The sequence below is a fragment of the Eleutherodactylus coqui genome, chromosome 6 (assembly GCF_035609145.1).
Source record: "Eleutherodactylus coqui strain aEleCoq1 chromosome 6, aEleCoq1.hap1, whole genome shotgun sequence".
NCBI lineage: Eukaryota > Metazoa > Chordata > Amphibia > Anura > Eleutherodactylidae > Eleutherodactylus > Eleutherodactylus coqui.
In genome coordinates, this window is record NC_089842.1 from 150,361,171 (window position 1) to 150,385,994 (window position 24,824).

A 24,824-nucleotide genomic window follows, 5' to 3' on the forward strand; every position below is an offset into this window, starting at 1 on the left:
ACGATAGGGAATTTTTAGGTCCATTTAGCTGAAGGCAATTTTGTTGTTTATTTGTGAAAAAATTTATCAAAAAGTCATAAGATGCTGATACATTTGTTACATCTCTAAATATATCTAGATGTGGAATTACTTTGTACGACACCAAGTTACTCCAGCATATTTTGCAACTTCTTAAAAAGTCGTAATTCTTAAATCTGCCCACAAACCTCACTCTACTCAAACCCCTCCCCCTTTCGGGACATTTTTGAAAAGTAGAACGAGAGGCGTAACATCTGTTCTTTCTGGCACAAATCTATAGTAAACCTCTCTAAACTGATTTGTGCCAAAAAGTGCAACTTCTCATCCAAATTCATTGTGACACAAGTAATAAATGTGCCCCAATGTGTGTAATGCCGGCTAGGGTAACTTTTCATGATGAGGTTCCCCTTAAGAAAAAAATAAAACTGTAGACCAAACTAAATTTTGCAGTTTTTACTTTACTAGTGAGAATTGCAAGTACAATGGCACACAACATGTTTTAGTTACTGTCCCTTCAAGAGGCGGTACAAACTTAATAGCACTTCTTTGTCAACTCATAGACCATCTTGACGGCTAGGAGCCAATCAGAAGTTAGGGGCCTGAAATTTGCCTCCACCCATTCTGCTGGGCAGCCAATCCCAAGTTGTGGGCGTAGTTGGTGGTGGAGACATAATGCCCCAGTACCGATGGGTACCTCATGTGATTAGTTCATACATTGCTCTACCTTGCCCCTTTCTACCAGGGTAGTGGTGCAATGTATCTGCATAATCGCACTCCTTTCACCAGCCAATACTAGTCTCTTCCTGGGCTTAGATACCTGCTAAACTCCCCTGCGACGATCTGCCCCAGGAGACTCAGATTCCCTTGCACAGTCACAGCATCACACTCATACAAAAGTCACACAGCGCACTGCGGTCTGTCATGCAGCCAACCTATGACACAGAAGACACAACACATAGACGGGCAACACAACATACGAGGGGGTACCCAAAAGAAATGAGAATCTTCTTCTGGTAGATAAGGCATTACTAGTACAGGCTTCTGTTGCTAGGTGAATACCTACAGAACCCTTCTGAGGTGGTATACCAGCCAACGTTGTTGGGGAAGGTTGTGTTCAGCTCCATGCGATTTATTTTTTCAACAAGTTGTTCAGTTTTTTTGCCTATTTTGTGTTGGCTAATTCATACGAACAATGTGCAGCTGTGCGATTTTGTTTCCTTTTTCACTGCTCAAGACACTTGTAAAAAAAAGTAGCACGGAGTGAGATCAGGTGAATAAGGAGGGTGAGCCAAGCGTGTCATGCTGTTTTTTGTCAAAAATAGCTTAACACTCATCACTGTGTGGGCAGGTGAGTTGTCATGATGGAAGAACCAGTCATGATGAATGAACCAGTCACATGTTTGCCCACACAGTGCTGAGTGTTAAGCAATTTTTGACAAAAAACGGCATGGCACCCTTGCCTCACCCTCCATATTCACGTGATCTCGTTCCATGCAACTTTTATTTACGGGTGCTTTGAATAGTGGAAAAGGAAACAAAATTTTACAGCTGCATGAATTGTTGTTAGTCATTTAGTCGTTCACTACCCTCGGTGACCCTAAAGGCGAGCTCCCTCCATGTTTTTTGGTTTTGCACTGCTTCTTCCATTTGTGTGATATCCATGCCAGTATCAGCTCTGACAGTATCAGTCATCGTGTCCTTTGGCGGTCGGGTCCTCTTTTGCCACTGATTTGTCCAAGCATTATAGATTTTTCTAGCTACTCTTCTCACATTACTTGGTCAAAATCCGTGAGTCTGAGTCTGGCCATCTTGACCTCCTGTGATATATCGGGTCTTACACGGTTCAGGACTTCTCTGTTTGTTACTCTCGCCGTCCAGGGTATACGCAGCAGCTTTCACCAGCACCACAACTCAAACGCATCAATCCTCCTTCTATCCGCTTTTTCCGCAGTCCTGCTTTCACATCCTTACAAGGCTATGGGGAAGATGATGGTTTGTACTACCCTGCGGTTAGTTGCTATACCGATATCCCTACTTTTCCAGATTTTGTCCATGTTTAGCATCGCCCTTCGCCCAATGCTATCCTATGTTTTATCTCTAGCATAGATTCTCCAGCCTGGTAGTCATCACAAAATTGACGAAAAGCTGAACAACTTGTTAGAAAAAAAATATCAATGGACCCGAACACAACCTTCCCCAACAATGTCGGCTTGTGTACCAGGTTAGGCAACGCTCTGCCCACGAAAGGAATATTCTGGTTTCTTTGGGGTACCCCCTCGTATAAATGTGAATGTACACAATACAAATGGGTATCTAAGCAGTCCCTCAGCAAAAGATACAATGTCCATTAAAGAAATGCTTATCCTATAAACCGATACTTAGCAGTCCATTATCATCAGAAAAGTGTACTTGTTTGACTTACATGTCTCCGTACTATGACAGCCACAGTCTAGGCTTTGTCCAGGTAGTATCGCAGCTCAGCCCAATTCAAGTGAATAGGGCTAAGCTCCAATTCCAGACACAACCTATGGATAAAAGTGGTGCTTTTACTGGGAGGAATGCAGCTCATACTGAGCTGTTCTTTACCCTATAAAAGTAATTTTTATATTCTTCTTTGTATCCGCCCAGTAAGGGCCCTTTTATACGGGACAACCTGTTGGAAGCAGATGCCCAACAGCTCATCCCAGCAATAATCGTCCCTGTGCTTTTACTGTATGCAGGAATGATCATCTGTAGTGAATTGAGGCGGATCGCGCCGATGATCCTTCCAGCCAGCGCCAGCCCATCTCCATTCACAATAAACAGGCAATGGTTCACAAATGAACAACTGACTGTTTACACAGCGTGATTAGTTGTCTAGTTTTCTGTCTGAAGAAACTGAACAACAAATGGATTCTTGTTCATCGTTTAGTCAGGACATGCATTTACACTGAATGATATCGTTCAGATTCCATCTGGATGTGAAAATTTGACCAATTTATTGGCCCCAGAGGCGTAACTTGAAGCTCCCGGGCCTCGATGCAGAACTTGTAACTGGTTCCCCAACTATAATGCTTTACTTATAGTACTGGGTTCCCTATATGGAGAAGAGAAGCCTTATGAGCCCCCTAAGGCTCCTGGGCCCGGGCGCAACCGCATCCTCTGCATCCTCTATAGTTATGCCCCTGATTGGCCCTAATGCAGAACATGAAGAAAGATTTAGCATTACTGGATAAATGATCAAAACAATGGAAATTGCAGTTCAATATTTCTGAATGTAAAATAATGTACTTGAGGAGAAGGAATCCTCAGACTGAGTATTGTATCAGATGTTCTGCATTATCCAGGACTACAGAAGAGAAGGATTTAGGGGTTCTGATTTCTGACAGCTTCAAAATGAGTCCACAGTTTGGTCAGACAGCAAAGAAAGCAAGTAGGATGCTCAGCTGCATAGCTAGAGGTATTACCAGTAGAAAGAGGGGGATTGTGATCCTGCTATATAAAGCTCTGGTGAGATCTGGAATACTGCATTCAGTTCTGGAGACCTCATCTACAGAAAGACATCGATAAAATAGAATTAATCCAAAGAAGGGGTACAAAAATGGTGGAAGGTCTCAAGAACAAAACTTATCAGGAAAGACTTAAAGAACTTAATTTGTAAATCCTGGGAGAGAGAAGAGAGAAGGGGTACCTGAGCGAAACCTTTATATACAGGAGGGAAGCGTTTTATTAGGAAGTTAAACACTAGAACAAGGGGGCACAATCAGGGATTAGTTGGGGGAGATCAGAAGCAATGTTAGGAAATATAATTACCGAAAGAGTAGTAGATGCTTGGAACAAAGTTCCAGCTGACGTGGTTGGAACATCAACAATAAATGAATGTAAGCTGCCTGGGATAAGCATAGGTCTATCCTAAGAGAGAAATAACAAGGAAATGATATAAGAGCGGACTAGATGGACCCGGGGGTCTTTACCTGATGCCAGCTTTCTAGCATGTAGTAATTTGACCCCCATCGGGTCCTGTTAATGCTGGATGACATAAATTTTGTGCATGTAGTAAATTTTGCTGCATGTAGTAAAATAGTATTTGTAAATGTAAGAGGACTTTCAACAAATATGAAGGTGGTGCCTCGCAACCCTCCGGGCCCCTGAACATTCAGGATATGTGCTCTGTTTTTATGTTATAGTACAGCAGAAGCATTTTTCATTATGCCTCATTGACTACTTCAAATAGGGAAATTAGATTACAAGCTCATTTAAGAACAGTGGTTAATGTGAGTGCATTCTGTGTACAGTGTGGTGGAATACATCAGCTTTATATAAATAATGGCAAATCAAATGTGCGTATTTGACCTGGATTATTATAGTGAGGAATTGCGTTATTCCAGGCGGCCAGTTTATACATCTTTTAGACTCCAGTCTGCTGGCCGCATTATCCGGCAAGACAGCAGCTACTGCATTAATCAGACCTACAGGAATGGGCACGTGACTCTGTCTCTCTCTTTGCTGCTCTTCTGCAGCTGGGTAGAGCAGAGGCTGCTGGAGTAGTCCGTGTCCCTACGCACCCTTCCTCCCTTTTCATGTCATTCCCGAAATGCACAGCATCCTGACAATGCATCAGTCCTGAATGTGACCCTCAGATCTGCTGCAAACCTGCATCCCCCTATGTCATCGGGGGGAAGAGCTGCATAGGTCATGAATGCAGTGGACGATTTCAGGTAGGACATCATAGGAGGGGAATTTTGTATCCGCTCTTCGCTCTGCTTGGTGTATTATATTATTCTTTGTATTGTCAGATTCGAGTTTTAGGATAATTATATGTTCTATCCTCATTCATGCCTATGGCCAAATCATATAAAGATGGCTGCATATAAATACATAGCTGACAATGAATTTCTTAAAAGGAGGGAGGGGGCTGTTATCATTTTTTTTGTGCAGTGTAGTTTGCAAATACAGTAAAAATCTAGAATCTGACAGTCTAGCATTAGTTTCTCAAGATAACTGCAAGGTAATCAGGCGAGAAAGAGAAGACTAAGCAAAAATAGTGTATTAGAAGAGTGCATTCTCACGGGATGAATGGAACTGATAGTGTGCCATTATGCTAATTACCATGCTGCAAAACCATGCACGTTCTACAGTGAATTGTCACAGTTTTGCAATGTGATTTTTGCTCACACAGCTTCTGCAGGTGAAACAAATGAAAAGTACTTGTGTATGTGTGAGATCAAAAACCACATCATAAAACTGCTGTAATTGACTGGAAAACGTGTGAAAATTGGCACCTAAGAATGTACCCCAAGAATCTTCTAATTAAAGTTGTTTCTATTAGAGCATACAATATGGATGTTGCAGAAGAAGACTTTGCCAGTTAGGAAGCTCCTCTGTTGATCAGTTCGGAGACTCGCTAACATAAAGCGGCTTTCGTTTTGATGGGTTTGGTCCATCTTCATATCACTTGGTTAGCCCTAATACCACTGCCTATGGCCCTTTTCAGCTTTCGATGAATTTAGAAAGTCCAGAGGGATCAGCCCTATTCTTATTTGCACAAGGAAAGACTAGAAGCAATAGGATGAAACTGAAAGGGAGGAGACACAGATTAGATTTCAGAAAAAGCTTTCTGATAGTGAGGGTGATGAATGAGTGGAACAGGTTACCACGGGAGGTGGTGAGTTCTCCTTCAATGGAAGTGGTCAAACAAAGGCTGGACAAATATCTGTCTGGGATGATTTCGTGAATCCTGCACTGAGCAGGGGGTTGGACCCGATGACCCTGGAGGTCCCTTCCAACTCTACCATTCTATGATATGTTGTTGTTATGACACTTCCCTTTTAATAAGTACAATATAACAGTGAGAATTACTTATTATGAATATCATAGTTAATGATTTGAAGGGATCGTCCCCCCAAAACATACATGATCTGCGAAGGCACTGTTGGTGAGATCCCCTAAAAGTCACACAATCAAGGTCACTCTCTATTCCTGGAAACGCTTGCATTCTGTATCAGAAGTGGATAATAGAAGCAGTGGCTGTGTTGTTAAAAGCAACCAAGGAAAATTGAGCTAGATGTTGCTTTCTATGGGTAGCAAAACTACAGTCTCTTATGTTTCCTTTGTAGGAAATTTCAATCAGGGATACTCAAACTTCTGAAACATACTGTACTTCCCAAGATGTAAATCCCAAATTGACATACTCTTTAAGTTCTACCTCCTTGTCATCTGAGAAACCACAAAAATGGTTAAAAATGCACTTTCTTATGCAAATTTGCATCAACCTATTCACATGCCGGCTTTGCATATCCAATAAAAGAGAAGTTCTTCACCACTTTATCCATGATGTTAGGGCTGGCCAGGGCAAATGGACAGGGAATCCCTACGCCAACCCTCTCCCGTGTCCCTACCTACTTGCCCCCCTGGGCGACAACTGGGCAACGGTCCCTGCGCTGCACTAGTGACAGGGACCCCAAGGAAGGAGGGACAGGAGGACCGTCAGGTGAGCACCGTGTTACTGACAGGAAGCCAAAAGGCAGCAGACAAGAGAATAGTCGTAAACAAGCAGGGTCAAACTGAAAGTCACGTGCGGAGTACAGGAGCGCAAACCAGAAGCGGGGTCAGTCTAAAAGCCAAAGTCAAATGCAAAGCAGTCAGGTCAAATATTGCGGGTGTAGGCGAACAAGTCTTAAACCACACACTGGCAATCAGAGTCGGGGCCAGCCAGGTAAGTCACATGACGACCGAGGGGAATCATAAAGCCGCCCCCTCCCCCCCGGCGGCGCACCCCGACCTGAGACCGGTGCCCCCAGTGATAACCCCATATCTAACATATGACCTCCGATTTCTACTAAGTGTTGCGCTACTTTCCAGACCTTTTAGTCTTTTCTCCTTGTTGCATTTACACCCATCTAGGTGGATTGTTATCTGGCAGGCAGCACCTCTATCACTTCAAACATCTATTGTACCTTCACGATCTATGATCCTTTTTAGCTAATCGCCTTCCATCAGGTTTTGCTCCATCCTTACTTTTTTCCTCAATATTTATTATTATACATTATTTCAGGTCTCACAGATACTGAACCGATGGAATTCTATAGTATATAGATTTGCCCCTTACATGTAGTTCTTTTGTGTGATTTAAGGGATTTGTCCCTTTTCTTAAAAAAGGAATGGCAATTTAGTCACATCTTTAACTGAGGGTGTGAATGCATGTCTCCAGCTTTTGGTGACAGAAATGTGCTGCTTGACATATCTCTACCCGACCCTACAGAGTAACCACTTGGTCTTCTTTTCAGTGCAAACTAAATTGCCCACATTATAGTGCCAGCAATGATGTCATCAGAACGAAGCTAGCCAGAGTTCCCCTCTCATAAAAGTGACCCCATAAAGATACTAGCTACACTGGGGTTTCTTTACTCCTGCAAATTTTAAGAGTTTTATAGAGCAAATTGCACCAGAATCCTTTGAAACATGCCTTGAGCCATTTTAACTATATGTTTTAAATTCTTTTGGCCACTTCTTTTTGCATTGTATAACAAAGTGGCGTTCCTTCGTTAAAAAAAAGGGGGGGGGGGGCAAATTGCACCAAAAATTGTGCCAAATTGCACCAGAATTCTGCACAATTTTTGATGTAAACTAGTCCAATTAAAAGGTGGACTGGAGTGTTTTAAAATTCAAAATAATGTACCATTCAGCAAACATATTATGATTAATCAGATGCATTTTCAGGCAGTGCAGTCTAGGATACCTTTACACATGACGACTGTCAGACGCATAAGCACCCGACAGCCATACGATGGGCTACCACCCTATTACTCCTGTGTTTTACTCAGGAGTAGAGATGAGCGAGCACGCTCGGATAAGGCAGTTACTCGAGCGAGCATCACTCTTCTCAAGTAACTGCATTCTCGTCCAAGCAGGCTCGGGGGAGTGGCGGGGGTTAGTGGGGGGGAGAGAGCTCTCTCACTCTCCCCATCCCCCCCCCCGCCGCCACCCGAGCCTGCTTGGACAAGAATGCAGTTACTCGAGAAGACCGATGCTCGCTCGAGTAACTGCCTTATCCGAGCGTGCTTGCTCATCTCTACTCAGGAGTGATAGTCATTCAAGTGAATGGAAGCAGAGCGGCTGGGAATCGTTTTGGCTGTCCATTCACAGTAAACAGGAGTCACTCAAACATTGATTGGCTCCTATTTACACGGCCCAGTAGTTGCTTGGCTTTTGGCACAATTTTTTTGCTCAGTGCCCTATTGGCAGCCGCTTATACACACGGCGATTATCACCCGATTCAGCTATTTCCAGCAAGAATCCAGGTGATAATTGCCCCGTGTAAAGATACCTTAAGTCTTCATCCTCTAACTTTCAGACACTATTAATAAATCTGGCCCAGTGTCTCCATAACATAGCCAGTTTCCTACGGTATCCTCATAAAGAAAGCTTGCCACAGTGGAAGACCAGGGAAGTCTGAACCACATCGCAGACTTGACCCCGTAGATTACAGGCACATATTGTGAGGAACCTGATCGTCCATTGGCATTTTGCAGAGGTTACAGTTGACGTGACATTATTCTGTTCCTATAGACCCACAACTGATCCCCAATGTTCACCCTGATCATGTTACAGTCAGCGTTGGCGTTAATCACCTTTGATTTTCTCAGAAGGCACATACCCTGTAAACCTGATCTGTAACATCCAGGAGAAATGCGACCACTACTAAACATAGCACTTACTCTCTTCTTAACCTGCGCCCACTTAAAGGAGTTCTGCATGATTGGAGATCTCCTTAACAGGGGCATAACTATAGAGGATGCAGGGGATGCAGTTGCACCCGGGCCCAGGAGCCTTGGGGGGCCCATATGGCCTCTCTTCTCAATATAGGGAACCCAGTACTATGGGTAAAGCATTATAGTTGGGGGCCCTGTTAAAAGTTTTGCATCGGGACCCGGGAGCTCCAAGATACGCCTCTGCTCCTTAACCAATGTTTTAATAGGGAGCGGTCTTCATATTGGTACTATCTCACCCCCACTGTCTAAGGCCAGGCTGACACGACCGTATGGTAATGCGCTTCGTAAAAATTGCAGCATTCTACTGGCGTAGGGAATTGTGTATCCCTGTGTATTGTCGTGTTTTTCCCCGCGTATGCCTGCGCGTGTGCAGCTTATTTTACTTGCGCTGTCCTGCACTGGCTTTCTGGTTTCTTTTTTTTTTCAATTATTTTCTCATATCGTCTAGCGACATGCGTAAAAAAGCACTGCTAATACACAATGTAATTGTATATGGACGGCGTCTTGAATGCACCCACAGAGAACAATAGGACTCTTATGCACGTAATAGGCAATAAAATGGAACATGCTGCGTTTCTTTTTTACGGACGTAACATAAATATACGCAAGAGTAGAAGAATGAAAATCAATGTACTTTCATTGACGCCATTTACTGCGTATTATGCTCGCGTATTACACAATGCAAATACGTATGTGGGACCTTGGCCTTTAGGGAGAAAGCTGCTATGAAAAGTGAATGTATTTTGGGGCTGCATAAGTAAAGAAAAAACAAATATATTATGAATATAATAGCCTCTTTTTGATATGTACTGTAGGCAAACACCTACCGTGTTTCCTCCAAAATAAGACAGTGTCTTATATTAATTTTTGTTCAAAAAGGTTTAACTTTTTTCCATGTATAGCTGCCTGGACACTATTTAAATTGACTTTTTTAATTAACTGTTAGCAGGGCTTAATTTTGGAGTAGGGCTTATTTCAAGCATCCTCAAGAAGCCTGAAAAACCATTTTGCATCCTCAAAAATTCTGGAAAATCATGCTATGTCTTATTTTCAGGGAAACAGGGTATATAAAAAATATCCTGTATTCTGTCATCCGATTGCTTAGAGGTTATGGTAATTCACTCATCAGATTTGCAAGATTATCTGGACTCAAAGCCAGAAGCAAATGGTTATATGACTTTTAGGGCCCTTCTACATCGCACAATTATTGTATAAATCATTGGATCGCGTGATTTGCACAATTAGGCCCGGATTTGATTTGCGGTATCCGTGCGCGCGATCCGCAAATCAAGCCGCCTGTAGGTAAGCATTGGGCATCTGCACTTCATTTAACACCTGAGGATTTGTTCTTATTGGATTTGCACATGCCACGCGCGTATAATAAATCGCAGCATGCTCCATTTTACCGCAGAACATACGCGGAAGTGGATCCATTCATCTCTATGGGAGCTTATGATTCGCAGTGCACTGCGGATTTAAAGGTTAAAATCAATTACGGAAAAGGCTACGAGGTGGGATTGCGGATTTTTTCCGCAGTGCATCCGCGTGGAAAAAAAATGCAATCCGTGATCTCCTGCAAGCAATAGAAAATCAATTTAATGATGACTCGCAGTTCATCCGCTGCGGAAATCCGCATGAAAAATCTGTGCGTGCCGTGAACATGAGGCCTAGAAGGTGTAATGAATAGGTGTAAATTCATGCAGTGAGCAAATGATCAGCAATAACTAGTTAGTAGAGATGAGCGAGTATACTCGCTAAGGCTAACTACTTGAGCGAGTAGTGCCTTAGCCGAGTATCTGCCCGCTCATCTCTTAAGATTCGGGTGCCGGGGGGGAGCGGCGGGGGAGAGCAGGCAGGAACGGAGGGGAGATCTCTCTCTCTTCCCCCCGCCCCCCCCCCTGCTCACCGCCTCAACTCACCTGTCACCCGCGCCGGCCCCCGAATCTTTAGAGACGAGCGGGGAGATACTCGGCTAAGGCACTTCTCGCTCGAGTAGTTAGCCTTAGCGAGTATACTCGCTCATCTCTAATAGTTAGATTAGCGCTGATTGGATCTTTCCTATGGACCCAAAAAAGATTGTTTGTCTGCTGCAAATCCTTTCGTATAAACAGGCGTTGTTACGATTTACAGAATAGAAAGCAGTGGCAGAAGGGTGACGAGAGGCGGTTATGATCCAATGAATGATCAAAACTACCCAATTAGGGTTCAGTGTAAATGCATGCCAAGCAAACAATATATGATCGCAACATCACCGCTGGTTGTATGCTCCTTCCAATTTATCTTGCCGTGTAAAGGGGCCTTTAGAGGTTTCCTCCCGTTACTGGTGGTGTCTATGAATGTCCAATAATCTAGAATATTTGGTTTGTTAATGCCTGAATAAGTGAACATTACGGTATGATATATATATAAAGGCAATTTGGGGAATAGAGCAGCCTCCGTTATACTGTAAGGGGAGTTACAGGATAATGAGAGTTGGATCCGTTCTTCACCTATGCAGCACCCAGCTCGCTGCATCACTGAATGGATTGTGCTGGAAGGCAGCGAGCGGATGGGGGATAATAGCTGATAAATCAGCTTTGTTACAGGATAGAGGCTGCTGACTGATACATGGGAAATTATAATGAGGGAGAGGGGGAGATCAGGAATTGTGATATTTTAGGATGCAGCTAGGAATTCTGCAGTGGATGGAGGATGGTTAATTAACGCAGATAACAGCAGGCTTGGGGAGGAAGGATGGTCATATTATTTAGCATTATTTGCATACAGATGGAGCTTTATGGATGACCTTATCCAATCTTATTCATGGGGGCTTTATGCCAGTAAAGGTATACAGGATAAGGAAAACAAGGCTGCTTACTTCCGGAAACAGTGCAATACTTGTCCACAGGTTGTGCGTGGCATCGCAACTCGGCTTGTTCACTTCAGTGGAGCTGAGCTGCTGTATTAATTGTAATTATATATAATTATGAACGGGCTCTTCTAGAGTTAGGCCACCTGCACTCGGATGCGTCGGATTCCACATGGGGGATCCTTCAGCGGAATCTAACTGTGTGCCCATCCGGTGACCCGGCGTAACTGTCCACAGTCTTTTAATCTGTGCTCCAGATGTGCTGGCTGTCGCAGCGGCGTACAGATTATGCTGTGCCATCGCTAGTTGAAGATACGGATACCGTGACATTTCCGCAATGATGATTACAGAAGGGTCACGGCGCAGATGGCTTCCATTGGCTACAATGGAATCCGTCCATGCGGAATCCGCACAGAATCCTCCATGGAAAATCGCAATCCGTTTCTGCTCGTGTAGAGGAAATCGTGTTTTTCCATAGCAAGCTATGGGCGGTATTTGCTGTAGAATCCGGAGGTGAACGCCCACTCCAGATTCCGCAATGCAAATCAGCCCGTGTGCAGGTGGCCTGAGGTCAGTTTTACGCAGGCGTATTACGGGCACATTTATAGAAGCTTTATTCTCTACCGAGGTTCTTCTGTTTACTGCCACAGAATTGAGCTGTTCTACTACTTTCCTCGATATTTCACAATGTGGTAGTTGTAGTGCTTCCTTCTCGGCATGTTTTAGAATAGCTGCAGAAATTTTTATTTTCAAATTTCCTCTTCGGTAGAATGACTTCATCATGATGGAGTAGCAGATTCTTCTTACATCTCTGCATACTTAAAGGGGTTGTCTCATGACCACCCTTACCCAATTAGCAGTCACGAAGTGTGTGGCAGCAGAGGATGTGCATGCGCACCTCCCCTCCCATTCACTTGAATGAGAACTCTACCAATGACCAAGTCAGATAATCAAAGTTTATCTTTGTTGTGGTCATAAATTAGCTGATAAAAAAAACAGCAGTGGAGATATAAGGGCTGAAAACTAAAGGCCCTTTTACATGGCAGAATTAGCTTGCAAATAATTATTAGATCCAGTGGCTTGAACGATAATTGTTAGGTGTAAATGCGTGCAGCGAGCAAACCATCAGCAATAAATCACTAGAACATCTCTGATCGGATATTTCATGCAGACCTTAAAATCATGATTTGTATGTCGCTGCATTGTTTGATGTTGCTTGTACAGCTTGTCTTCTGCAGCTTCTACATATCAATATTTTTTAATTAAACCCTATTGCAAAAGGCCCATTTATACGCAAAGAAAGATTGAAAGTTTTTAGCGATCGTTTTGCATAAAGTACTATGGGCACTAATGCCCATTAGTACTTTATCAGCTTCGTTTGCATGTAAATGAGCCTCCTGGAGCTGCTTGCAAAACTCAGCAAGGTGGTCTGAGCTCTGCAATCATCTCCATTGTTCTGGCACAGGCTGCTAAGAGAATGCAATGTAATCTCTAGCTCCTGTGCAGAACATAGTGTGCGGTCTGTTTTCTCACATGGGCTGCTGATAGAACACAATGTAATCTTCAGCTCCTGTGGACAACACAGCGTGTTGTCTGAACGATGGTTTTTATACTCCCCTAAAAATTATAATTCAGACGAAAAGTGTACAATAGTAGCTTTTACACACAACAATTTCGCTCATATGCCATGGTTTTGAACTCATTTTGAGTGATAATCGTTGCATGTAAATGGGCCTAAAAATGATTGTCAGCCCAAAATACATGCGTTTATGGGAAAAAACTTTTCTTCCAAAAGTGTCCATAGATTTTTAAGTCATCCTTTCCAACTCTTCTGGACTGTCTTGGAGAATTACAGACAAAGTGGAGATCTTCTGGAACAGCCACCAAATCTTCTGGATTTCTCATCTTCTTTGAAATCTACCTGTCTCTCTCTGTTCCTACACTCCGCTTCACTCTCAGGCACCACAGCAGACAGGACATTATCTGCGGCGGGGCACCCAGGAGTGAAGAGGAATGAAGAAACGTGGAGAGGATGTTTTGGAATGTCTGGCCTAGAGTCTGTATTTTGGAGGTAATCGGATTTGGATTGTATTTTGGAGGTAATCGGATTTTGGGGCTAGTGTGATTTAGGGTCTGTATTAAGGAGGAGTCTGGTCAGGCATCTGAATTGGTTCCAGGGGCTCTCAGGGGTCTGGTTTGGAGTCTATACTATTTGGGATTCAAAAGCTGTAAATTGAGGGCATGTGCAATGTAAATGGGTGGGCTGTGAGGCCAAAAATTGTGCATAGACCTCTGATTTCCATGACTAGGAACATTCTTCTTTACATCCAGAGGCTAAAAAACCTGTGCAGAACCAATACTTCACTTGCCTGTGAAAGCACAGTATATGCAAGCCTTTCCCTGCTCTCTTCTAGACTGATTTGCCTTTCTGAGGTGAAGGAGCGCTGTAATGGTAGCTACAGTGGACATAAAAAGTCAACCCCTTCCCCTGTTAAAATGGCATGTTTTTGTCATGTTAAAAAAAATCCGACAAAGATGAATCATTTTAGATTTATTTCCACCTTCAATGTGACCCGTTATCTGTACAACTCCATTGAACAAACAAATCTTTTAAGGTGGAAAAGTAAAAAGAACACCCTTTACTTGGTCCGTAAAGAGCTTAACACATCAAAAAGGATCTGATTGTTGGAAGGTGTCAGGAGAAGAGGAGCAAAAAGTTTCCAAGGCATTACATATATCATGGATCACAGTTAGTATGGTCAACAAGAAGTGGATTAAATCTGGCACAACAGTGACATTACCAAGAACTGGACGTCCCTCAGAAATTGATGAAAAGAGCAGAAGAAAATTAGTCAGGGAGGCCAAGAGGCCGACAGCAACATTAAAGGAGCTGCAAGAGTTTCTGACAAGTACTAGTTGTGTAGTGCATCATCTCCCATATTCTTTATATGTCTGGGCTGTGGGGTAGGGCCCAAGACGGAAGCCTCTTCTAACAAAGAAAACATCCAAGCCCGGTTATGTTTTGCCAAAAATGACATCAAGTCTGTCAAAAGTGGGAAAACATGTTATGGTCTGATGAGACCAAAATTCAGTGTTTTGGCCATAATTCCAGAAGGTATGTTTGGCACAAAGCTAACACTGCACATCACCAGAAGACCACCATACCCGCAGTGAAGATGGTGGGGGCAGCATTATGCTTTGGGGCTGTTTTTCTGCTGTTGGAACTAGTACTTCAGTCAACGTGGAGGGAATTATGAACAGTTCCTAATATCAGTCCATTTTGGCACAAAACCTTCAGGCCTCTGCTAAAAAGCTGAAGATGAAGACCTATTTCACCTTTCAGCACGACCACAGAAAGCATACCCACAAGTCAACAAAAGAATGACTTCGCCAGAAGAAGATCAGAGTTTTGGAATGGCCCAGCCAAAGCCCAGACCTGAAGATTTATGGGTTGACATGAAAAGGGCGCTACACACAAGATACCCTCACAATGACAGATTTGGAGCGCTTTTGCAAGGAAGAGTGGGCAAAGATTGCCAAGTCAAGATGTGCCATGCTGATAGACACCTACCCAAAAACACTGAATCTGTCATAAAGTCAAGGGGTACATCAACAAAATGTTAGTTTTAGGGTGTGCATATTTATGCAGCCACATAATTTTAGTTTTTTGTTTATATCTCGCGCCCCCCCCCACATTGAACGTGGAAATAAATCGGAAATGATTCATCTTTGTCAGATTTTTTTTAACATGACAAAAACGTGGCATTTTAACAGTGTGTGTAGACATTTCATATCCACTGAAAATTGGTTGTTACCAGTTTCCCTAGACCTAAAAGCAACTTCAGACTAGAATTTATATATGCAATCTTTGGTATATTGAGTCATTACTATAATGGGAAAGAGGAACTATAGTCACGTCCTTTCAAATGCAGAAAAGGAAGTAATAAGAAATCAGTTTTCACGTGGTGTTATAAGAATGATGGCATTGTTTATTAAAGTCATTGAACAGAAGTAAAAATATGAGAAGATCAGATTTTCTGGATTATCAGATGCCAGATTACAGGGATTTTACTGTACTTTGATTTAAATATCCAGTATTCAGGCAGCAGTCTTGATGAAATATTTAACTGATCAAGGTGGTTTCTTAAGGCCCTTTTAGACACAACAAGAATTGCTCAAAAATTGCTCAAATCCATCTTTTGAGCTATTCTCGTTCTGTCTAAATGCACTGACATCGTGCAGTTTTTGTGCATGAGTCGCTGATCGCTGAATTATGGCTTGCTAGAATTCAGCAATCAGCTGTTATTAGCAGAGCAGGCTGTTATCAGCCGACTGCACTGATAAGATTCTCCGTGCCTGTGTCCTGCTGTGAATTCACAGCAGGGACACTGGCAGTCAAAGTGGAGAAGAATACCGCTGTTTGTTTATCTATTGTTGGCCACAGCTGTGTCCTGCTCTGGCTGCATATTCCATAGTAGCTAATTAGCTACTATAAAGTATGCAAAGATGATCGCTCAAAACTGTCACTCAAACTATCGTTTGAGCGACTTTTGAGCGATCATCTATCAGTGTAAATGGGGCTTTAGTGCTAGCTATATGGCCCTTAGGGCAGATTGACACAGGTGTATTTTCTGACCGTGTGCTGTCAGTCTTCAGTAGTCAGTAAAAATACTCAGTCAATATTCAGTCAGTAAAATTGTTTTTACTGACTGCAGACAAACAGCACACGGACCCATTAAAGTAAATTGGTGTATTCAGGCGTGCTGGTTTTATGCGAACTGATGTTGTGTGTTAAAAATAATTGCAGCATCTCCTATTTTGGTTCATGCTGACGGACCAAAATTGCCCATAAAAGTCTATAGGAGCGTAAAAAACAGCAGCGGAGACTGATGTTACATGCGTGTGTGCTGTGGTTTTTTTTTTTAATTCATGTTGGCAGGAGACCGTAAAAACAAAAAAGTGACATCACTTAGGTCGTCTTGGGCTTTTTTTTGCATGTGCCAAAAACAGATGGCACACTGACTTTAAAAAAATACACATATGCAATAAAAACACATGCAACACGCACATACATGCTATGAAATTGGGCCAGTTTTCACAGGTCAAAATTGCATATACACATGTGAATGAGCTCTTAGCGTACCCAATGCTGCAGCTTGAGGCTGTGTCTTCAGCTGTCAGAGGCTTCGAAAATGAAGGCTTCTCCCATTGCTTCAGTGTCATTTCATTATTTTGTGAGTTATATCTGCATCGGGGAAAGCTTAGGTAGCAGACAATATGGCTACCATGAATTGGGGTGGGGGGATAATCGCTATCTAATTAGACTTATCAACTGGTTAGAGATGTAGGAAAGCTGGCTTCAGCCAACATGGCCTCTACAAGAGTTCCATGTTGTCACTCAGCTTTCTCAGGCTACATTTGCAGAATAGTGAATGAACTATGAAATATTTTACTTGATGGATTTACCATTCAGGAAACTGGAAAAGTTGGTTACAGTCAAAATGGCCACCATGACCGTTCACTGTGCTGTCACTCAGCTTTCTTCAGCTAGTTACACAAAGTAGGGTAATGAACCACTGTACGACTAGGCTGATCACCATTCAGGGACCTAGGAAAGCTAGATGGCAACCAGTATGGCCACTATGACTGCTCTCAAGGCTGGGACTCCACTTTCCCAAGCTAGGATGAACTGCTGCCTAACTGGACTGATCTGCCATTCAGAAACCAGAGAAGGTTGGCCTACAACCAATATGGCTATAGGGACAACTCCCACAGGGTTATAGAAGGAAGATTGGATCCATGGAGTCTGGTTCCAGGTTACTAAGCATTTGTTTCTACCTCCCACAGGGTTGTCACTGAACGTATGCAAACTCTTTATCATTAGGTAATGAACCCTGTAGAACACATGCCAAACACTAGGCCCAGCCCTTCGCCTCTTTGTATGTGGCCCGCTGGCCATGCACCACCCTAACAGGCATTCCCTTCACCCAGCCTGCAGCTCTAGTCCGACGGTGGCAGTACAGAGTCTGTGACCACTGACCCCCTCCGTGTTTGTGTGCGCCGTCCTGTACACAGCGCAGATGCCGAGAGTAGAGTTCAGTGGCCACAGACTTGGAAACTACTTCTGCCAGTCTAGGGCTGCAGGCTGGGTGGGTGAGTGGAATGCCTTTGGGGATGTTGGCTGACTAGAGGCCAATACGGGAGTTGCTTTTTACTACTATGGGGGTCACTAATTACTACTGGGGCCAATATAGGGGACAGTATTACTAATGGACCCACCAAGGGGTTCACTATTACTACTGGAGGTCACTATTACTACCAGGGCCACTATAGGGGACCCTATTGCTACTGGGGCCACTATGGGAGTCCCTATGGGGGGGATACTATTAAAGCTGAGGCCACTATGGGAGCACTATTATGACTGAGACTAATAGAGAGGACACTATTACTACTAGATCTACTCCTGTGAGGGGCACTATGGGGGGCCTATAACTACTAGGGCCACTATAGTAGCATTATTATGACTGGACCTACCATGGGGGGCACTATTACTACCGGGGCCACTATGCGGGTTACTATTACTACAGGGGTCACTATTAATATAGTCTTACATTTACAATTGGCCCTTTGAAGACAACCATAAGGCTGATGTGGCCCTCCATGAAAATGAGTTTGACACCCCTGGTCTATAACATAAGTCATTTTTATTATAGGGGGAAATTGTTTGCTGTAGGCCATAAATTTCCCTGCACTTCTATACCCCCAACACCTCCCCATTCTCATCTGATAAAACACTGTCTCTCAATGATTCATTGAAGCGGCAGCAGAGAGAAAAACTGCAAAAGAAGGACTTATTTGGGTATGAAGCGTCTCCGAGATCTCAGAAATCTGTAATGCGCTGTGACAAACACATGCTGCAAATTCCTTCCTTGTGAGAATCACAGCCAGCTGTTTACATGTTCAGGAGCCGTTATTAGATCACTACACGCCAAGCTCATCCAACACAACTACACACTTTAGGGCTCCTTCACATGAACATGGGGTGACAGCGGATTCCACGCATTGGGTTTGCATGTAGAATACGCTGTATCAATCTGCCACAGATTCCCATGTTGCCAGTCACACATATTGCACAAAATACACGCGCAATAAAGATCACTGTATGTTCTAATTTGGCGCGTATTATGCGCGCATGCACGGCAAGTTAGTGCATGGAGATCAGTGGCACGGAGCATGTGTGCAGGGTCATTGCCTACTTGCTTTGTGTTTCAATTCTCCAAATAGGACACTCGTCTCTTGAAAAATTTTCCATATGCACTCTTTACCCACAGGGCTGAGGGTTTGTTACAATGTATGCAGGCTAAGTATCTGTCAGCTAAATAATCACTAGTTTGATACATTTTACCTGCACTGATACTTTGTAGCCAACTATCAGAACAGAAGAAAGTGCTGAAGTGTGCAAGACCTCACTCACATGGGCGTATGTGCCCTGCATATTATGCGCGTGTATAATACACAATACTCACCAAATATGTATGTACATGCTTGTTTGCTACATATATTAAATTCTCATAGACTATATTGGTGCGTATTACGCAACAAAATGGGATATGCTGCATTTTTTCCAAGTGCGTAAGTGTGAGTGACTCAATAGGCAACAGAAATCAATGGGCACAGCGTACTACATTGACATAAACCCGTGTGAAGGGGTTCTAAGGATATGTTTCCCCAACAATTTCCAGGCTGAACTTGCAAGAGCAGGTGCATGTGCAAAAGGCACATTAAAATACGCCGATACACATACAAAAAAGCCTCATCCATAGCACAAATACGTTGCACTGAGGCGTGCACAATTGCGCACGGTCATGTGAAGCCACCCTAATGCACACTGTGTGCTGCTCTCTGATTGACTGACCAGCGCTGATCATGTGAGCAGTGCTGGTCAATATGAAAGCAGTTATAGAGCTTCAGTAGTCTACGGGCCTACCAACAAGGTTGTATTTTCTGTCCGTGTAATGTCCATATTTTTTACTGGCAGAATGCGAACAGCACACAGACCTGTTAAAGTAAATTGGTGTTTTCCGATGAGTCTGCATTCATGGACCGAAAGTATATGGAAGCGTTAAAAAAAAAACCCAGCAAACACGGATGTTACACACATGTGCCCTGGTTTTTTTTAATCTCATGTTGCCATGAGAAATTGAAAGCAGAAAAGTGACATCATTTGGGGTTCTTGCATTTCTTTTGCGCACGTGAAAGACAAATGGCACACGGACATAGGAAATGCATAAACACAGCAAAAATGCGAGACATGGTGAAAACAACCTTTTGCATGGTATTAAATAAGTGCTAGATTGCTCTTAATGAGCCCTTAAAGGGGGGCAGAGGAAGGGGGATAGTCCGTTTTTTGCAGACCAAAATTGCATATGGGCATGAGAATGAGCCCTAACACCAATGCACTGTGGAGATTAGATAGTCTGAAGATTGCGTTAGCCATCTAGGACAGCTAAAAACAGGACCTGGAACAGAGGATCAGAGGGGCATCAGCATAGGAGAACAGCAGCAGGTAATTTACCTGCACACCCGGTCCCAGGACAAACTTTTGTCCTGAAACTGAAGGGTCACTTTAATAACAGCCACTGGGCAATAATTAAATAATTCTGTCTGCCTGAATCTACCACTAGGGGAAGCTAACTGCATACTGATTATTACTACTACTACCTTTTAAATTTGTATTCGTTGTATCAATCTATATACCATGCATTCCTCTGCTGCCAGGCTCCAACAAGTGTAAGTTTACCGCATATTACATACGCGATACTCTGTAATTCGCGGGCAACAAAATGCATTCTTACACTGTTTCGCTCACATTCGCATGTTTGCGTTGCGTAGTACGTGAGCGCAAAAAAGGATGCAGCATGTTCTGTTTTGTCGCATATTACACGCAAGAGAGTTCATTGTTCTCTACAAGTGCGTAATCAACACTGCCCATATGCAATTGCATTGTGTATGGGCAGCGTTAATACATGGTGTTGCGAAGCGACAGAGCAAGAAATTTACCCCCCCCTCCCAAAAAAAAAACAGACACACTGCCACAATGGTAAAACCCTGCATGACTTACAGAGGGTTATACGCATATGGTTGTGAGAGCCTGGCCTGAATGCTACTTTTGGGGAAAAAAAGTCAGCCTCCTCTGTATATCTTCAATTACATGTCTAATACCAGCAATTTTCACTGCAAAAACTTATGTAACGTATTAGAATCCTGCCCCCGCCCCCCATGAGCGTTTCCTCCTCACCGACACGGTTACTGTAAACAGTCAGCAGCATATACAGATAAAAGTGACACTTTTGCACTCGCCTCCCCGCTCTCTGAACCGTCTTTTACATATTTCCAGAGAAACTCATGCCTGCAAGGCTGTTAATAATTCAGAATCCGCTGATACATCTGATGCTGAAATGCCTTTGTTCTCGACAGATGTGATAACAAAAAGTTACCTGCGAACTATTGCCTGCTTATAAAGTTTGTGTGCGCTATATTATATAATAGAAATTTGTATTTACACCATATGATACTATTATACACTAATATACGTTCACTGCATGGCACTATTATATAGACACCAACAATATATGGCAGTATTATATTGGCACTATATGATATTGTTATTGAAGCACTGTATGACAGGATTATTATGGCACTAATATGTTCACTGTTTGCCAGTATTATATAGACAGCATATGCCAGTATTTTGTGGAGTCATTGTATAATACTGTTCACTACTAGTTTCTGTTATTTAACCACTGTTGTCCAGTACTATGTGCACAGGGTATGATACTATTATTTGAGGATCATGTGGCACGGATATATTTTTACTGCATGACACTATAACACAGCAGTATGAAGTGTGATAATGTTCTTTGGGTAATAAATGGTAGTGTTATGTAGGCAATGTCCTGGCGGAACTATAGGGGATGCAGCAGATGCGGTTGCACCCGGGACCAGGAGCTTTAGGCCGCCTGCAGACAGCCGGGTCGGATCCGGGTGCGAGAATTCTCGCAGCGGGACCCGACCCGAGCGTCTGCACAGAGCAGCGCGGGCGCTCACCTCTCCCGAGTCCCCGGCTCAATCATGTGCCGGCTGCCTGGCAGCCGGCACATGCGCAGAGCGGGGCCGGCGACCGGTGAGTGAGCATGCCGCGATTTGTTTTCCGCACGAGATTCCGCGCAGTCAAATCGCGGCTGTCTGCGTAGGATTGCGTTTGGTAACGCAATCCTATGGCAGCTTCCAGCAGCGGAAGTTCCGCAGGAAATCCCACCACGGAATTTCCGCTCATGTGCAGGCGCCCTTAGGCTGCCTGTCCACGGGTGTTTTTGAATTGCGTTCCCCGCGGTGATAATCCGGCTGCGGGGAACGCAATGCACGCTTTCCATAGCATTGCTATGGAAAGCGCATTCCCCAGTCCACGAGCGGAGAATCATAGCGATTCTCCACTCGCGAATTGCCGCGATTCTCCGCAGTCAGCCTGTCTGTCAGATAGGCTAACCGCGGAGATCCGCCTGCCTGCTCCTGCTCCCAGGCGGCAGCTCCCTCAGTGGAGATTCGCCGCAGGATTTCGCAACGCCCGTGGACAGGAGCCTTAGAGCGCCCATAAGGCCTCTCTTCTACATATAGGGAGCCCAGTACTATGTATAAAGCATTATAGTTGGGGGCCCTGTTACAGGTTTCGCATTGGGGCCCAGAAGCTTCAAGTTACGCCTCTGCGTTAAGGGGTTAAGAGAAGTTGGCTGGCCGCAAGATAGTCTTTAGCTACACCCCTGAGGCAATGCATAATGCTGTTATTTGAGTAATGCCACTCATATATGTTCACTGTATAAACAGTATTGTTTAAAAACTATATAGCAGTATTATGTGGTCACTGAATTATACTTTCATTTGAGCAATATATGACAATGCTATGTGTTCAATGGCTAGCACTGTTATATAACCTCCATATGGCAGAATTATGCTTGCACTGTATGATGCTATTATATGGGCAATTTATGGAAGTTATGTAGGTATTAAATATCATTATTATTGCATAATACTGATATTTGAGCACTATATAGCACTGATATATGTCCACTGCATGGCACTATTATATAGAAAGCATGGCATTATTATCTGGTCATCATGTGATACATTTATTTGAGCACTTTATGGCATTGTTATTTGTCAAGAGACACTATATGGCAGTATTAAATGTTTTTGGCACTTGATAGTATTCTTTTGGATACAGTAAAGGCATTATTATTCGAGTAGTACTATGGCAGTAAACACCATGCATGTTCGCCCAGGGGCCGTCACAGGCTTTGATCCAAGTTTGCATAATTTTGTAACTGAAGGATCTTTAATAATTCAGGGTCCTGCTACTTGTAATCATTTTCACGGCCTCACACGTACGGCCGTTCACTCCACTGTCATCAGTTTGCAGCTGCAACAGCTGTGAAGCTCTGAACTATAATAAGAAGTCCGAGCCAAAAACGTCACCAGCAGCAGAAAGTTTCTAAGAGTTTTAATAAGTGACTATGAAATATTGCAGCAGCAGGCAGAAGAATCCAGGAGGCTGACTGGAGATGAGTCTTTGAGAAGTCAACTCACAGTCCTAGAACTTAGTGGAGCGATCCTGACAGGAACAGAAGCTCAGTGTAGACTTTTGTTGGAGCAGCGCCAAGGTCGTGGACGTCTCGTCTGTTATTACACTCAGCTGCTCCTGATTAGGAGTCTACAATCCTCTCCATAATTCCTGGTTCTGAATAAATCTTGGAGGATATTAAAGGGAAAACCTCAGATCTTGTTTTAGAATGTTTAGGTCCAGTTAAGAACATTGCAATACTCTTTCCTAATGCCCTTCCTTATTTACTCATTTACATAGCGCATACACATTTACAGCGCTGTACAGAGATAATTACATTTGGTCCCCTTTGTGGAGCACAATCTAAATTCACCTATCATTATATATATAGAATGTGGGAGGAAACCGAAGTACCCGGAGGAAACCACACAAACACGGGGTGAACACATAACATGCAAAGGTCGCCCTTCATCTGCAAGATAACAGTCAAGTGCTGACCACAGAGCCACAATATTGCCTACTTACACTTACCACTAAAGTCTCTGACCATGAGCCTATAATGGCAGGAAACTTTGGGCCTCATTCACAGGGACAACAAAGTCACACGATTTTGTCGCATTGCTGCAATGCTACAAATCGCATGTATGTGAAGCCCATGCTTTCCTATGGGTTACTTCACACATGCAATATTTTATAGCATGCGACAACCCGACACAAAAACCTTGCGGTCCGGCGATATGCACGCGACTCATGAGACTTTGTAGCCCCTGTATCCCTATGGAGCCTTCCTCTCTGTTGCACCGCATTGCACGAAATGCAATTTTCATGCGGTGCAATACAATTTTGACAGTAGAAATTCCTACTGTCAAGGCCGTAACCTAAGCCCTAGCTTAGAAGCGCTGTCAACCCGGTCGCATCCTTTCCCCAGCACTGTTTCTCTTCATCTCTTCTGGGCGGGGATTGAAAAATCCCTGCCTCTTGGAAGCACTGGTTGTGATTGGCTGACGCTTAGCCAATCACAGCCAGCGCTCGATGAACCAATCACAGCCATTTATCGAGTGCTGGCTCTGATTGGCTAAGTGTCAGTCAATCACAGCCAGCGCTTCCAGGAGGTGGGCATTTTTCAATCCTCGGTCAGAAGAGAAGAAGAAGACCAGTGCTGGGGAGAAACTGCAGCAAAGCCAAGGACAGCGCTTCTAGGTGATGACTTTTTTTTTTTCTTTTTTTTTCTTAAGCGAAGTCTTGTTTTTGGGGTAGGACATATATTTCAAGGCCTCCCCTCCCCTGCCCGAAAATGCTCACGTGGTGCTACAAAGTCGCGTGACTTTGTAGCACCACATGTGACTTTGTGGCGCTACAAAGTCACGGTATCACCACGAGAAACCTCAGTGATATCGCACAGACCAGCTATGCAATGTCGCTGCGATGCCGTGTCGCCCATGTGAACCAGGCCTTAAGGACAGTTTCAGACAAGCATATTGTCACACATCCGTACTGCAGATCCACTAAACTTCAGGTCATAGGCAAAATAAATGACCTATTTGTCATACCGTCCCAGAATGAAAGTAAAATAATAAATCTTTATTACATGTAT

The 24,824-nt window shown here is 43.6% G+C and overlaps 1 protein-coding gene across 6 annotated transcripts in view; it reads left to right on the forward strand.

Annotated features, from left to right (window-relative positions):
- The window catches only part of EVL (Enah/Vasp-like), a 136,249-nt gene that overhangs the window by 22,634 nt on the left and 88,791 nt on the right, over positions 1–24,824 (forward strand). Inside the window, exon 1 of one of the 6 annotated variants that reach the window (XM_066607968.1) lies at positions 4,542–4,715. The exons of the other annotated variants lie outside the window; for them this stretch is intronic. Within the exon in view, the coding sequence (XP_066464065.1) occupies positions 4,693–4,715 (23 nt within the window). The 5' untranslated portion in view covers positions 4,542–4,692. Of the gene's footprint in view, positions 1–4,541; positions 4,716–24,824 lie in introns of those variants that run through there. 6 annotated transcript variants of the gene reach the window in all.